The sequence below is a fragment of the Nycticebus coucang genome, chromosome 12 (assembly GCF_027406575.1).
Source record: "Nycticebus coucang isolate mNycCou1 chromosome 12, mNycCou1.pri, whole genome shotgun sequence".
In the NCBI taxonomy this organism is placed as follows: Eukaryota; Metazoa; Chordata; class Mammalia; order Primates; family Lorisidae; genus Nycticebus; species Nycticebus coucang.
Genome location: NC_069791.1, coordinates 4,350,863 through 4,365,935, shown reverse-complemented (window position 1 = coordinate 4,365,935; position 15,073 = coordinate 4,350,863). Strand labels below are relative to the sequence as shown.

Genomic DNA, 15,073 nt, shown 5'->3' with positions numbered 1-15,073 from the left:
ATCACATGAGCCTAGGAATTTGAGGTTGTAGTGAGCTATGATGATGCCACTACACTCTAGTCAGAGTGAGACTGTCTCAAAAAAAAAAAAAAAAAAAAACCTGGTATTTTCTTGAATGCCTATTACTTGCATGTTCTTAAAAGTATTATCAGGGCTCAGTGCCCGTATCTAAGTGGTTAGGGTGCTGGCCACATATACCAGGGCTGGCGGGTTCAAATCCAGCCCAGGCCTGCTAAAGAACACTGACAACTACAACAAAAAAATAGCTGGGCATCATGGCAGGCAGCTACTTGGGAGACTGAGGCAAGAGAATTGCTTAAGCCCAATAGATGGATGTTGCTGTGAGCTGTGACGCCACAGCACTGTACTGAGGGCAACTCTGTCTCAAAAGAAAAAAGAAGTATTATCAAGAATTAAAAAGAAATTATGTCAGTACTTATCCTCAAGTAGTATATATATTTATAGAACAGTAGAAAGAATATTTTATACAAATGAAGTATTTTTCTTCCAAACACTAAATGTCATTGTTGTAGTTATTGTCACTAGTTCTTTGAAGTAGATAAGTACTTTAATATAAAATGAAATACCAAAAATAGATAACTTTTCTACTGTTTCTGTATTTCCTGGAATTTTAACTGATTTCTTTTCTTTTTTAGGTACCTAGTTGATAGTCGCTGGTTCAAACAGTGGAAAAAATATGTTGGCTTTGACAGTTGGGACAAGTACCAGATGGGAGATCAAAATGTATATCCTGGACCCATTGATAATTCTGGACTTCTGAAAGGTCATTATTTTCTTCAGTCAAATTGTAAATATGTTAAATTTCAATACGTTAAATAAAGTTACTGGATTGAATGTAGAAAATGATAATAAATTAGAAATGTCTTTGCATGATTAGATTTGACCTAATGAACTTAGATTATCCTATTATAACTGGATATTCTGTATCATGACATTTTGTTTTTCATTTATGATGTAAGTGTTTTATTGTTTAAATATTTAAATGAAGATTGTAAATTAGAAAGCACTCTGATTATTTTGAGGAAATGCTATAAAATATTGCTTTTCCTAATGAACATGTGCCTATTTTTAAAGTTGAGGAGCACTTATATATATTTACATTATTGTGTTTTTGGATTAACTTTCTGCAATTGTCATTAGTTGCCAGTCTTTCTATACCTCTTACTGCATTTAAAGGGAATAAAACATAAGTGCCAGAACTTCCATTTCTGGCCAATATGGAGTGACAGGGACTAGATTTACCCTCCCACCTGAGCTAACTAAAACCTTGACAAATACATGAAACAGCAATTTTTAAAACACTGAATGTCAGGCAACAAAAAACAGTGATTCCTGACAGATGGAAGACAAATGCGGTAAGCTTGCCTTCAGCTTACTACAAAGAATTTCCAAGATACAGCACAGGAAGGAGAAATCCATCCAGACCAGACCCATCTTCCTTAGTTTTTAAGTGCAGAGAGACTGTTAGTATTTTCAGGAGCATACCAAAGAGGAGCAGGCAGCTTGGAGAGAGAGACCTGAAAACCTCCTGAGAATCTGTCTGCTGTCTTCAGTTGTGTGTTGATCAGCATGTTGTACATGAGGAAGCTACCCTAGGCTAGGGAGAGAGCCATCTAAAAGAATCAGAGGGAGTAATTATCAAGGCTTATATAAAAGTGGGAATAATTTGGGTTCCCAGCAGCTAGAATGGAAAACTTTGTAATTTACTGAGAACAGTTTTACCTCTGTAATTGGGTGAAATTAATTTGTGTCCTGCTAATCAGAAAACATAAAACTATTTCCAAGTAGCTTAACTGCATTTCAGAACAAAACTTGAGTGTTTTAAGAATATAAGAATATCCAGAATCCAGCAACATAAACTTATAGCATCTTAGATCCGACTGAATCATACCTGCCGTGCAAAGAAGGAAAATATGACACATAATGAGAAGAAATAACAATCCTTTTTGAAAAGGTTTCTCCCTCAAAAGAGTGGGAAGAATTAACCAAGGAAAGATAATAAGCCTAGCACTATGAATAATCACATTAAATGTAAACAGCCAATTAAAGGTAAAGATTATAGATTTGATAAAAAATTAAGACCCAACTATTTACTATCTACAAGAAACTCACTTTAAATGTAAAGACACAGATAAAACGTAAGATATGGAAAAAGATATGCCATGCTTTGGAAAGCAAAATTCTAAGACTGACCCCCAGGTACCCTAGGCTTCTATAATCCTTTCCCCCTGGACTAGGGGTAAAACCTTTGAATAGGATGAGATATTACCCCCTTCATTATGGTGTATGGTAAAAGGAGATTATCCTGATGAACTTAATCTAATTACACCTGCCCTTTAAACCTGTCCTTTAAAAGCAGAGTTTCTCTGACTAGTGGGGAAAAAGTCAGAAATTTCAAAGCAAGAAAAGAGTTCATTACATTATTACTAGTTTGGAGTTGGAAGAGACCACCTGACACTCAAATCAGGCAGCCTTTAGAGACAGAGATCTCAGGCTGACTGCCAGCAAAGAAATAGGGCTCCAGGGCAGTGCCTGTGGCTCAGTGAGTAAGGCGCCGGCCCCATATACTGAGGGTGGCGGGTTTGAACCCAGCCCCGGCCAAACTGTAACAAAAAATAGCCAGAAGTTGTGGCGGGCACCTGTGGTCCCAGCTGCTTGGGAGGCTGAGGCAAGAGAATTGCCTAAGCCCAAGAGCTGGAGCTTGCTGTGAGCTGTAACACCATGGCACTCTAACAAGGGCAACAAAGTGAAACGCTGTCTCTCAAAAAAAGAAAGAAAGAAAAGAAAAGAAATAGGGCTTCACTCACAACCCTGAGTAACTGAATTCTGCTGATACCCTGTGTGGACTTGGAAGCAGATTCTTCCCTACAGCCTTCAGAAGAGAGCCCAGCACAGCCGATGTGTTGACTTCAGCCTTGGGAGACCCTAAGCATAGAGTCCGCTTGAGCCCACTTGAATTGCTGCCCCTCAGAACTGGGAGATAATAAATGGGTGGTGTTTTCTTACCAGTTATTATGGGAATTTGGCAGGCAGCAATAAAAAGCTAAAGCACATGCTAACACTGTCAGAAGAAAACTGGAATGCCTGTATTAATAACAGGCCAGGGGTAGAGGGTCACTTCATAGTGATTCGTGGGATGAGACAGTTCATCAAGAGAACATAATAGTCCTGGATTATACATCCATCTCATGGCATCACTTGAAAATATGTTGAGGAGTGTGACAACTGTAAAATTATAGAAGTCCCAGCCCACATTCCCCATAGCATTGCTGATTTAACAGTGACATATGGACCACCGTATCTTTATGAGAAGCCCAGGGTCCAGTTAAATGTCTACTCCAGATGATCACAAAACTGAGAATAACCACATTGAAGCGAGTAAAAAGAACAATTTCATTTTGCCCCTGTCAGCCCCTCCCTCTAAGCTTGTGTGGTTTAGCACTGAGAGAGACCATCACAGCTCAGGACCTCTCCCTTGGCAGGAGAGAGAGAGAGGAGAGCATGTGTCTAACTGCCCAGCCTTTTAGTGCCCTACTCAAAAAAGAGTGGTTTCTGTTTTGCCTCAGTGGGATGCTGCTGGAATCAGCATAGTTTTGATGCCAGAAGGCATTTTACAAAGTGGAAGGGGCAGGCGACTGCTGCAGCTGGAAGGCTTTATGAAATTGAGAGAAGTCTAAGAACCCAAGGCTTCTTTCCCAGGAGAGGAGAGGAGTGAGGTGTTGTGGCCTTTAGTGTGCGACCTGAGGAGCACACTGTCTTGCATCACTGTGCCTGATAGAACTGTCATAGTTCACTTACATAGGGGAAGTCAGAAGCAGAGGAAAAGGGATTGGTGGCTTGCTGAAGATGCCATAGCTCTGCGGTATTGGGAGAAGGCACAGAACCTGAGCCTTATCCCTGAGGGAAGTGGAAAAGAGGTAGAGTCTGCCTTCAGTGTCCCAGTCTTTGTGCCGCTCAAAGGGCTGGTACAGAAAAGATGCATCCATAGAAGTCTCAGAGGCTTCCAGAATCTCTAGCCAGGCTGATTTGTAAAGGTATTTCCTTGTCAACGCCAGTTCATAGAGTCTGGGAGAGGTGGCTGTTTAGTTGCACAACACCAGTGCAAACCTGCGGGAGCTTGCAGAATCAGAGAAGTGTATCACCAAGAAACAAAATAAATTTTTAGAAATGGATTCTAAAGAAATGGAGATGAAGTGCCTGACAGAGGATTCAAAATAATTGTCTTAAAGTAGTACAGGGTATCCCAAAGGTCACCATACATGAGAAATTAATCAGCTCATATTATATTTTGTTTTATTTTTAATTTTTTAATATATATCAACATATAACGAACATTTTGTAAATAAAGGTACGTTTAGCTACATATGTATGGCAAGCATTGTGACACCCTGTACCTTTAGTTACAAGAAAATGTAGACAACTAAACAAAATCAGAAAAATGAAAATATCAACAAGGTGCTAGAAATTATAAAGAAGAATCAAACAGGGTTTGGAGCTGATAAATAACAATGAATTGAAAAATTCACTAGACGTTTTAGACAGCAAGTAGAAGATTGACATACTTGAAGACAGATTGTTTGAAATTATCCAGTCAGAGGAATAAAAATAGAATGAGAAAGACTAAAGGAAATCTAAGGAACTTAAGGAACACTAGCAAATGAACCAACGTTCACCTTTTGGGAGTTCCAGAAGGAGGAAAGAAAGAAGGGCAGAAAGTTTATTCCAAGAAATAATGGCCACAGCTTTCCAAATTGGGGAATGGAAATAGATGTCCAGATTCATGAACCCAAGGAATAAAGAGCAATACTGTTAATCAACATGACCTAATTGACATTTATCAAACCTTCCACTGAACAACAACAGCAAAATAAAAATTCACTTCGAGTGTATGCACAGAACAATTACCAAGATAGACCATATTCTGGCCCATAAAATGTGTCTCAATAAAGTTAAAAGGATTCAAGTCATACAGAATATGTTACCAAAGTACAATAAATTATTAGTAATAGCCCCCAAATAGCTGGAAAATCCTCAACTGCATGGAAACTAAGTACCATATTTCTGTATAACCTATGGACCAGTCAACAATTCAAAAAGGAAACTAAAGGAAATTGAAGACAGAAACAGTAAAGTTTGTGGAAGGCAGCCAACTACTATGCAGATGGGGATTGATAGCACTCAACACAAAAGGACAGTCTTAATCAGTGACCTTGGTTGCCAACTTTAATGGAAAACTAAGAGCAAGTTAAACCTAAAGTAAACAGAAGAAACAAAATAGTAAGTATCAGAACAGAAATCAAATGGGAAAAGAAAACTTTAGAAAATCAATGAAACCAAAAGCTGTGTGCCTTTGAAGTCCAATAGAAGTGATAAATGTCTAGTTTGACTCATCATGAGAAAAAGACAATTGCCAGTATCAGGAACACAAGAGGTAACATTAATATAGAACAAAGAAGTATTGAAAGGGCAGTGAACTTTATGTCAATAAATTTAGCAAATTAAATAAAAAAGACAATTTTCTTGATAGACACAATCAGACTTCATTCCAAAAGAATATTTGCTTGAATAGCCCTCTGTTTTTAAAAAATGGATTTGTAGTCTAAAACTTTCCCACAAAGTATGCTCTGCGCTCAGATGGTACCACTTGGAAGTTCTGTCAAACATTTGGGGGAAAAAATAATATCAATTTTACCAACTCTTCAGAAAATTGAGAGGGCCCACTTCCTAACTTGTACTGTGAAACCATCATTAACTGATGGAAATATTTCAAGAGAAGAAAACTCTAGACCAATGTCCTTCATGCACATAAATGTAAAAAGTAACAGAATTTTAAGAAACTATAATTCTGTTTATCTTTTATATAATATAGAAATATATTTTAAAAGGATCTATCAAGTCAGATAAAAGAGTAAAATTGAAAAGCTTCCTAAACCAGTAGTGGACATCCATGAGAAACCCACAGGTGACATACTCAATAGTCAAAAGAATGCTCTGAACATTAGGAAAAAGTAAGAAAAATGGTGCATTCAGCTCTTAGATCAAAATTGTACTTGAGGTTCTAGCCAGCGCAATAGGGAGGAAGAGCAAAAGGCGTACAGACCCTACAGGGAGCAATAATAGACTTCTTAATGTCTTTACGCATAGACATCTATGTCTGTATAGAAAATTCAACAGAGTCCAGAAAAAAAAAACTACCAGAATTAAATGAGTTTAGTTTACAGGATACAAGATCATTTATCAAAAATCTATAGTAATTTATACAATAAAAATGAGCTATCGAACAATTTTAAGAATACATTTTACAGTGGTGTCAAAAATGTAAAATACGTAAGAATAAATTATACAAAATCGGTATAAGATCAGTACACTGAAAACTACAAATAGGAATTAAAATCTTAATAAAGAGAGAAATTATGTTGGTGGGTCAGAAGACTCAGTATTGTAAAGTGGCACACAGTTCCAAATCATATTCCTAGTAGCCTTTCTAAAAATTGAGATCGAATTCATATACTGACAAATTCATCCTTTTAAATTGTACAGCTCAGTGATTTTTAGTATATTCACAAAGTTGTTTAAACATCATCTAATTCCACATTTTCATCACCCCAGGAGGGAGCTTTGTTTTCATTTGCAGTCACGCCTTATTTTCTCTCCCTCCCAACACCTAGATCAACAGACAGCACTGATCTGCTTGCTCTGTGAGGGTACGTATTGTCTTTGCAGAAATGTCTGTTCAGATCCTGTGCCCATTTTTTTACTTGCATTTTCTTTTTCTTGTTATGTTTTACGAGTTCCTTGTATTCTAGATATTAGACCTTAGCAGGTATATGGTTTGCAAAAATTGTCTCCCACTCCGTGGGTTGTCTTTTTACTTTCTTGATGATATCTTTTGAAGCAACAAAAGTTTGTAAATTTTTTTTTTTTTTTTTTTTGTGGTTTTTTTTTTTTGGCCGGGGCTGGGTTTGAACCCGCCACCTCCGGCATATGGGACCGGCGCCCTACCCGCTGAGCCACAGGAGCCGCCCAAAAAGTTTGTAATTTTGATGAAGTCCAGCTTACCTAATTTTTTTCTTTTGTGGCTTTTGTTTTGGTGACAGAAAGTACTACTGAAACCAAGCTCATAAAGATTTACACGTGTGTTTCTTTACAAGAGTTTTACAGTTTGGGCTATTACATTTATGTCTTCGATCAATTTTAAATTAATTTTTATATAGGATGTGCAGTAGCAGTCTAATTTCATTCTTTTGCTTCTGGATATTCAGTTGTCCGATAGGTTTTTTAATAGAAATTGAAAACCTGATTTAAAAATTCATATGGAAATACACATATTGTAGAAGGCTAAAACAACTTTGAATTTTTTTTAAGAATTATAGAACTTAACTCTGATTTCAAAACTTATTTCAAAACTGTAATAATCAGTATAGTCTGATGTTGGTGTAAGGACAGATAGATCAATTGACCAGATTAGAAAGTCTAGAAATAGATCTACATATACCATGTATATGATAATTTGATTTGAAGCATAGATACAAAAGGAATTCAGTAGCAAAAAAATGGTATTTTAAACAAATACTTCTTGAGCATTTGTGTATTTATTTGCAAAACAACTGAACTTTGATCCATAAATGACACCATATATAAAATTAACCCAAAATGGATTTTTAGAACTAACAATAAAAACTAAAACTTATAGGAAGAAAAAAATAGGAAAAAGTCTTTGTGATACTGTATTAAGCAAAGATTTCTTGGTTTTGATACAAAAAAGCACGATTACTAAAAGAAAAAATAATATGTTGAATTGCTTTTTGGTTTTTTTCAGCAACTGTGCCTGATGGTTTTTATTCGTGTTCGGTTTTTTTGATAAATTGTATTTCATCAGTAATAAAAACTTCTTCAAATGACACTGCTAAGAAAATGAAGAGACAAACCACAGTGTGGGAGAAAATGTTTATAAATCATGTCTTTGATAAAAGACTTGCATGCAGAAAACGTAGAGTAATACCTAAAAGCCATTTGAGGAAACATAAAACCCAGTAGGTAAAAGATTTGAACAAATGGTTTGCCAAAAAAAGATAATATTATAAAGCAAACATAGTATACAAAGATATTCAGCATCATTAGTATTATAGAAATGAAGGTTATAAACCCACAAGAAGGTACCACTGTAACTGTGTTAAAGATGGTTAAAATTTGGGAGACTAATCTATACTGAACCCTCATACACAGTTTCTGCAAATGTAATCTAGTCCAACCACTTCAGAAAATAACCTGGCAGTTTCTTAAAAAGCTGAGCATACATTTACTGTAGGACACAGTCATTCCACTCCCAGGTGTTTACTCAGGAGAAATAAAAGTATCCATGTGAAGAGTTGTATGTGACTGTCCATGCGCTGTTATTTGTAATAGAAAAAATTATGACTAGCCCACGAACACCCACATGGGTAAACATTGTAATATATCTATATAATGAAATCCTGTTCAACAATTAAAATGAACTGTTAATACATAAAAACAGATGGACCTCAAAATAATTACACAGCATGAATGAAACCAAACAGAAAAGAAGACATACTGTTTTTCTATAAGATTCTAGAAATTTGCTTACAGTAACAGAAAGCAGGTGCTATCTTCATATAAAAATCGAGAAAATGCAAAATTCTATAATTTTAATTATAGAATTAAATTTAAATTTTATTAAATTTTATTAAAATTTTTATTAAATTCTATTAAATTTTAATTCTATTTTAAAACAGAGTAAGTGACATTCTTTAAGTGTTTTCCTGCTTGATTTCTGTTGTTAAATCTTATTAGGAATAGTATGTTCTCTTTATTGAAATGCTACCAGAAATAATTTTGCTCTCCACATATGTTAATTAAGACTAACTCAGACAAGAAAAATTTCTTTAAGTTGAATATAACTCAGTGAGCTATTTTTGTTTCTGCACTTTAGAAATTCAAATATCCACATAACAAATAAGTCTCGAGTTAGGACTGTGGTATAGGTATGAATCCAGATATTTCTTCTAGATCTCTGGCTTTCCCTGTACTAAATTTGAGTTTAATAAGAAATTTGAAAGTAGATCATAGAATCAGAACTACATCTGAACAATTATCTTCATTTTAGATCTTGGGAGGAATCCAGATTGTGGGACTTTGGAATAATGAGATGGTTCGCAAGATTGCCTTTCATGGTTTCCGTCATGGTTTCTCAGCCTGTGTGTCTTAGAGTGATCGAGTTTGTTAAATTGCTTCCCAATTTTCTATATTAGTTGATGATACTCAGAATACTTGAAAAACACTCTTCCGTCAAGTCTCTCAGCTAACAATTACTCTTTAGTATTTTTTAAAGAACCTAATAAAGAAAAACTACATTTTAAAGCACTTTTTGACTAATGATACAAATTAAGTTTTTAAAGCAATAGGTTATTTTGAGATATGTGGGGTATTTGATCCTCTTCAGAGCTTTTTCCAGGACTTACCATTTTAAATACTTAAATTAGTCTTTATGAGTTTAATTTGTAACTTTGTAAAACTGAAGTGTTCAGTTGTGTGTATTATTGTTTATTTTTATGTACTGGGTTTATTTTTCCTTTGTAGATGGTGATGCCCAGTCACTGAAGGAACATCTTATTGATGAACTAGATTATATACTGTTGCCAACTGAGGGCTGGAATAAACTTGTCAGCTGGTATACATTGATGGAAGGTCAGGAGCCAATAGCACGAAAGGTACTTTTTAATGATAAGTTAATATGTATTTCTTGAATGATTCACTTCTATTGTTAATTCAAATGGATTGTGAAGATTTGTCACATATACTGGAGAGAAAGGCCAGCAAAATGGCACTGTACACTGTATTACAATAACAATCTAACAGGTAACAGAACGAAGGCTTACTTAAGCTTGCCATTGTTCTAAGAACGTTACGTATTATTGGCTAGTTTGACCCTTTCTGTAGAGAGAAAACTCTGCAAGGTAAGTAACTTTATCCCCATTTTAAGGTAAAGAAATGAGGACAAAGTTAGAGAACATCAAAGTCTTCTAAAAGTCACATCAGGTTATAGATGTAGGCAGCTTGACCCTGTAGTCACATCAGGTTATAGATGTAGCAACGTGACCCTGTTTTCTGTGTTGGACTCTTTTTTTGATAAAACAATTAGAAAACAGTGAAGAAACTAAAAGTTGATGATTTTTTTTTTCAACATAAACATTTTTTAAACTTGAAAATGTAGATTTTTCTTTCTCATTTTTTATTTTAAAGTTTTAAAATTATAGCCACATTAAAAGCTAACCAGTTTCCTTATCTGGGGGGACTAAAAAGTGATAATGAGGGTGTTGCTACAGTAGAATACCAAATACTCAAGGAAAATCAGCCAACCTTACACAAATATTTGATCATTTATTCAAGATAGAGTGGGGGAGTGTGGCGGGGGTGGGGAGGACTAAAATCTCTTGGCATAATTACTTATCTGTTTTGGGGGGGTCTACATAGAAACAAGAAGTTGAATTTAAAAAAAACAGTTGAATTAGATAAAACAAAGATAAAAAACCTCTAGTAGACCATTCCATTCTTGAAGTTATTTGGAACTGATGCTATAGAATTGCCATATTAATAATTTGTATTTATATATCTACGATTTAGGTATGTTAGAAGCTAACCTTGGATCTTGTATTTTAAATAGCTCCTGAATGTATCTTTGATTTAATGTAGTTTAGTTTACTTTTGTTCCATAATTTCACTGATCCATTTCAAAATTCGAATTCCTCTGTTATGGGAATGCTAGCCTTATATACCTATCAAATGATCTAGTTGCCTTATGTGCAATTGCCGGAGAAGTGTTGTTTTGTGGGGGTTTTTTTGTTTGTTTGTTTGTTTATTTTTTTGAGAAAGAGTCTCACTGTGTCACCCTGGGTAGAGTGCCATGGCATAACAGCTCATAGCAACCTCAAACTCTTGGGCTTAAGCGATTCTCTTGCCTCAGCCTCCCAAGTAGCTGGGACTCCAGGTGCCCACCACAACGCCCTGCTATTTTTTTTGTTGCAGTTGTCATTGTTGTTGAGCTGGCCCAGGCCGTTATATGTGGCTGGCACTATAACCACCACGCCACAAGCACCGAGCCAAGAAGTGTTTTGACCATTTGAAGGATAGCCTTTTCAGTTGTAAAACAGTATAGAAGGATTTTATTTCTCAGTTAAAATCTGTGTCCAGATTATCTTAAAATGTATTAAACCATATTACTTTAATGTTAATGACATACTTTTTTTCTTATAAATGTAGTATATTATATACTGTGTAATGTATAATATTATACATTAATCTGTATGGCAAACAGATCAACTAATAATTTTATTGCCATTATTACTATTTGAAAGAGTCTTTGTTGAGATTTCTTGAAATCTAACACATTTTTTGCTCTTAAGAGAAAAGAATCATGGAAATTTAACATAAATTGAAAAAGTTTGAGAGGTCTGTTAGGAGACCATGTACTTAACTTTTTTTTTTTTTTTTTTTTTTTTTTGGCCAGGGCTGGGTTTGAACCCGCCACCTCCGGCATATGGGACCGGCACCCTACTCCTTGAGCCACAGGCGCCGCCCTGTACTTAACTTTTAATAAGGTGAATAGAATTTATTCAGCTTATAAAATAGGTTTCATACTTTAATGTGTATAAAATTCCCTAGAGTCCTTATTAAAGATGCACCTTCCTTCAAGATTAAATTAGTGGGTCCTTGACTTTGCGTTTTTACTATGTCCTACATGACTGATGCAGGTGGAACTTAAAGAATTAAATAGGTGGGGCCTTATAGGGTCCAACTTTGGAGCCCAACTTTGAATTCAACTTTGAATTTTACCCATCTCTGATTGCATTAAGGAATCTAAGATTGGTGATACCACTAACTGTAATGAAGAAATGAAATTGAAACATGTTCCTGGGCCTCAAGGCACTTCTAGAATGTTTCATTTGTAGTGTCACTGCTCAACTTAAAAATTTAACAAAAAGAAAACAGGCACATATAAATATGTATATATATAGCAGGAAATACAGCGGAACCAAAATCCAAGAGAAAAAACCAAAAACAGATCTAAGAAATCGAAGGTAATAGAGTTATTAGACTTAAAAACACTGTGCTTATTATGCTCAAAAATAAATAAATAAAAATAAAAGAATTGCAAAGTAGGGTAAGAACCAAATAAAGTTCTAAAACTAATAGTATGAAAAAATTATGATTTACTGTTTGAGAATAATACTAAATGGAATTGAAGAGAATTTGTAAACTATATGATTTGTCAATAGAAAATATAGTCTGCAACTTATAGAAAAAAGCATGGAAAATATAAAGAAAAAAAACCAAAGACATACATTGAATATAGTGAATAAGTTTAATGTGTGTACATATGTGTATAATTGAGATTGTAAAAGGAGAGGAAAGCAAGCTTAGGACAGGGCTCATAGTTGAGGAGGTAAAACTTAGAATTGTCCCGCGCTGGGAAAGGTATCAAGATTCAAGAAATGCCATGCATCCATGTATCCCAAGCTGAAAAATCAAAACAAAACCATATCAAATAAAAATAATGAAAAGCAATTGCAAAATGATATTTCTGATAATAACCAGAAGAAAAAATATATTATCTTCAAAGTAAGGGTAAGACAAAGAAATGATTTCTCAGGAGAAACAGTGGAAGCCAGAAAGCATTGTGCTGTCTTCAACATGCTAAGAAGGAGAAAATAACTGCGAGTGTAAGATTATTTGACCTAGGAAAGGACTCTTCAGAAATGAAGGTGGAAAGGGCCATTTCCAGACAAATAAACACCAATAGAATTTATTACCAGCAGACAAGAAAGTACAAAATAATCTTTAGAATGGAAGCAAAATTATTCCAAATGAAAGCTTGACGACACTAGGAAAAATGTAAACTGGCAAAATGTAAATATTATGAGGAAATTTTAACATATATTATTTAAAACAATAATACTAACTTCTTATGAAGCCAAAAATATGTGTAAAATTAAACTACACAGCAATATTATCTTGTAAATTAAGATATCAGCCCCCAGGTGTCCTTTAATGATTCCCAGTTCCTCGTGTCCATATTCTCATCAGTCTCCCCTTCTGCATTGTATCACAGTTGGTCTTGTGTGCCCAGTAGGGTATAGCAGAACTCACGGTTATCTCTCTCAAGAGTAGCTTATAAAAGACACCTCGTAGGCACACACACACTCTAGCACTGTCATTTCTTACTTAGGATTCAAGTGCATATGGCAGGAACACTCAGGCAGCCCATGAGGAGGTTCATATGGTGAGGAACTGAGATCTCTGGCTCACAGAGAAGAATGGAGGCCTGCCACCAACCACATGAGTGACCTTGGAAGTGGACCTCTTGATCTAGTTTCGGTAATCGAAGCCCCAGTCCATGCCTTGACAGTAGTGAGAGCCTCTAAGCCAGATCAGTCAGCTGAGATGTTCTAGATTATTGACCCTCATAAATGATGTGAGATAACATTTGCTGTGTTAAGCTATTCAGTTATAAGGTAATTTATGCAGCAATAGCTAATGTAGCAATAGATAACTAATTCTGATTCTAGTGCCTGAAAGTAGGGCGCTGACATAACAATAACTTGAAATGTAGTAGATTTGGAGCTCAGCAGTGTGGAGAAGCTGTAAGAACTTTTTAAGAGTATTAATGAAAGCCTAAAGGGCCTTGAACAAACTTAGTAGAATAGTATACTTTGCAGAGGCTGCCAGTGAGAACTTAAAGGAAAGTGAGGAAAATCTTATTGGAAAATGGCCTTTATTATGTAGCAGTAGAAAGTTTAGCAACACATTGCCTGCAGGAAACTGAGAAGTAAAAAATGCACCTAAAGAAGTTGAGATCTTGGGCGGCGCCTGTGGCTCAGTCGGTAAGGCGCCGGCCCCATATGCCGAGGGTGGCGGGTTCAAGCCCGGCCCCTGCTGAACTGCAACCAAAAAATAGCCGGGCGTTGTGGCGGGCACCTGTAGTCCCAGCTACTCGGGAGGCTGAGGCAAGAGAATCGCTTAGGCCCAGGAGTTGGAGGTTGCTGTGAGCTGTGTGAGGCCACGGCACTCTACCGAGGGCCATAAAGTGAGACTCTGTCTCTACAAAAAAAAAAAAAGTTGAGATCTGTCAAATTGTTAAAGTACTGCCTAGTTTCCTCTTGTTCTACTTTTAGTTGGATGTGAGATAAGACAAAGCTAAAGGAAGGACTATTAAATGAAACATAGCCAACCATTTACCAGTTTTGAAGATTTGAAGCCCTTCCAGATGGCAGATGGTGCCAAAACTAAGTAATGTTTCTTAGCAGAGATCAAACTCAGGGCACTTTCAGAAAAGCATGATCTAAAATTGAAGCCAAAGATGTTGACTATAAAATTCCTTCAAAAAAATCAAAAGTTGATGCCTCAGTACTTTTTAAACAAAAGGGCCTTTAAAAAACATAAAGGTGTGCTTAAAGATTGTCTTCTCATTAATATTGAGGGTGTCTTCTCAATAGGTGGCTTCCAAGAACAATAAAGCTCCTGAGAAGCTGAAGGGTGGTCCCTCAGCCTTCTCTATATAAAGCCAAGGTAGAGGGGATGTAACCCTAGCAGGCGTTTGAGGGTGTGACTTTTGGCTAATGGAGTGAACTCCAGTAAGAGCCCGTGGAGACCTACATTGTTTTTGGAGAGAATCATTTATAAACCGTACATCAGAACCACTGTCATCTTTAACCTCAGAGACAGTATAAATTGAAAGAGGCCCTTGACTTCCCAGGCAGTTATATGCAGGAATCAGGCTTTAAACTTACTCAGCTGTAAACATGTGCTAAGTCTTGAAAATAAGATGACTCAGAGAGCAGAACCAAATGTTATGAAAAGTCATTTTCAGGCAAAGGTGGAACTGTGTCCTAGTCAAGGAACTTCTAGTATTTGCCCAAGTAGGTTTCATAATTGCTCTTTACCATTGGCTCTTTGTATACCTCCTATTTTTCCTCATTTTAAAATAGGAGTATCTATAAGGTTATGTTTTGTGCGAAAGCTATATTTCATATAGCTT

General features: G+C 35.9%; 1 protein-coding gene across 3 annotated transcripts in view; it reads left to right on the top strand.

Moving 5' to 3' along the window:
* The window catches only part of USP15 (ubiquitin specific peptidase 15), a 137,723-nt gene that overhangs the window by 27,626 nt on the left and 95,024 nt on the right, over positions 1–15,073 (top strand). For all 3 annotated transcript variants that reach the window (XM_053555347.1, XM_053555346.1, XM_053555349.1), the window contains exons 2-3: positions 657–784; positions 9,619–9,749. In XM_053555347.1, coding sequence (XP_053411322.1) covers positions 657–784; positions 9,619–9,749 — 259 coding nt within the window. The remainder of the gene's footprint in view (positions 1–656; positions 785–9,618; positions 9,750–15,073) is intronic.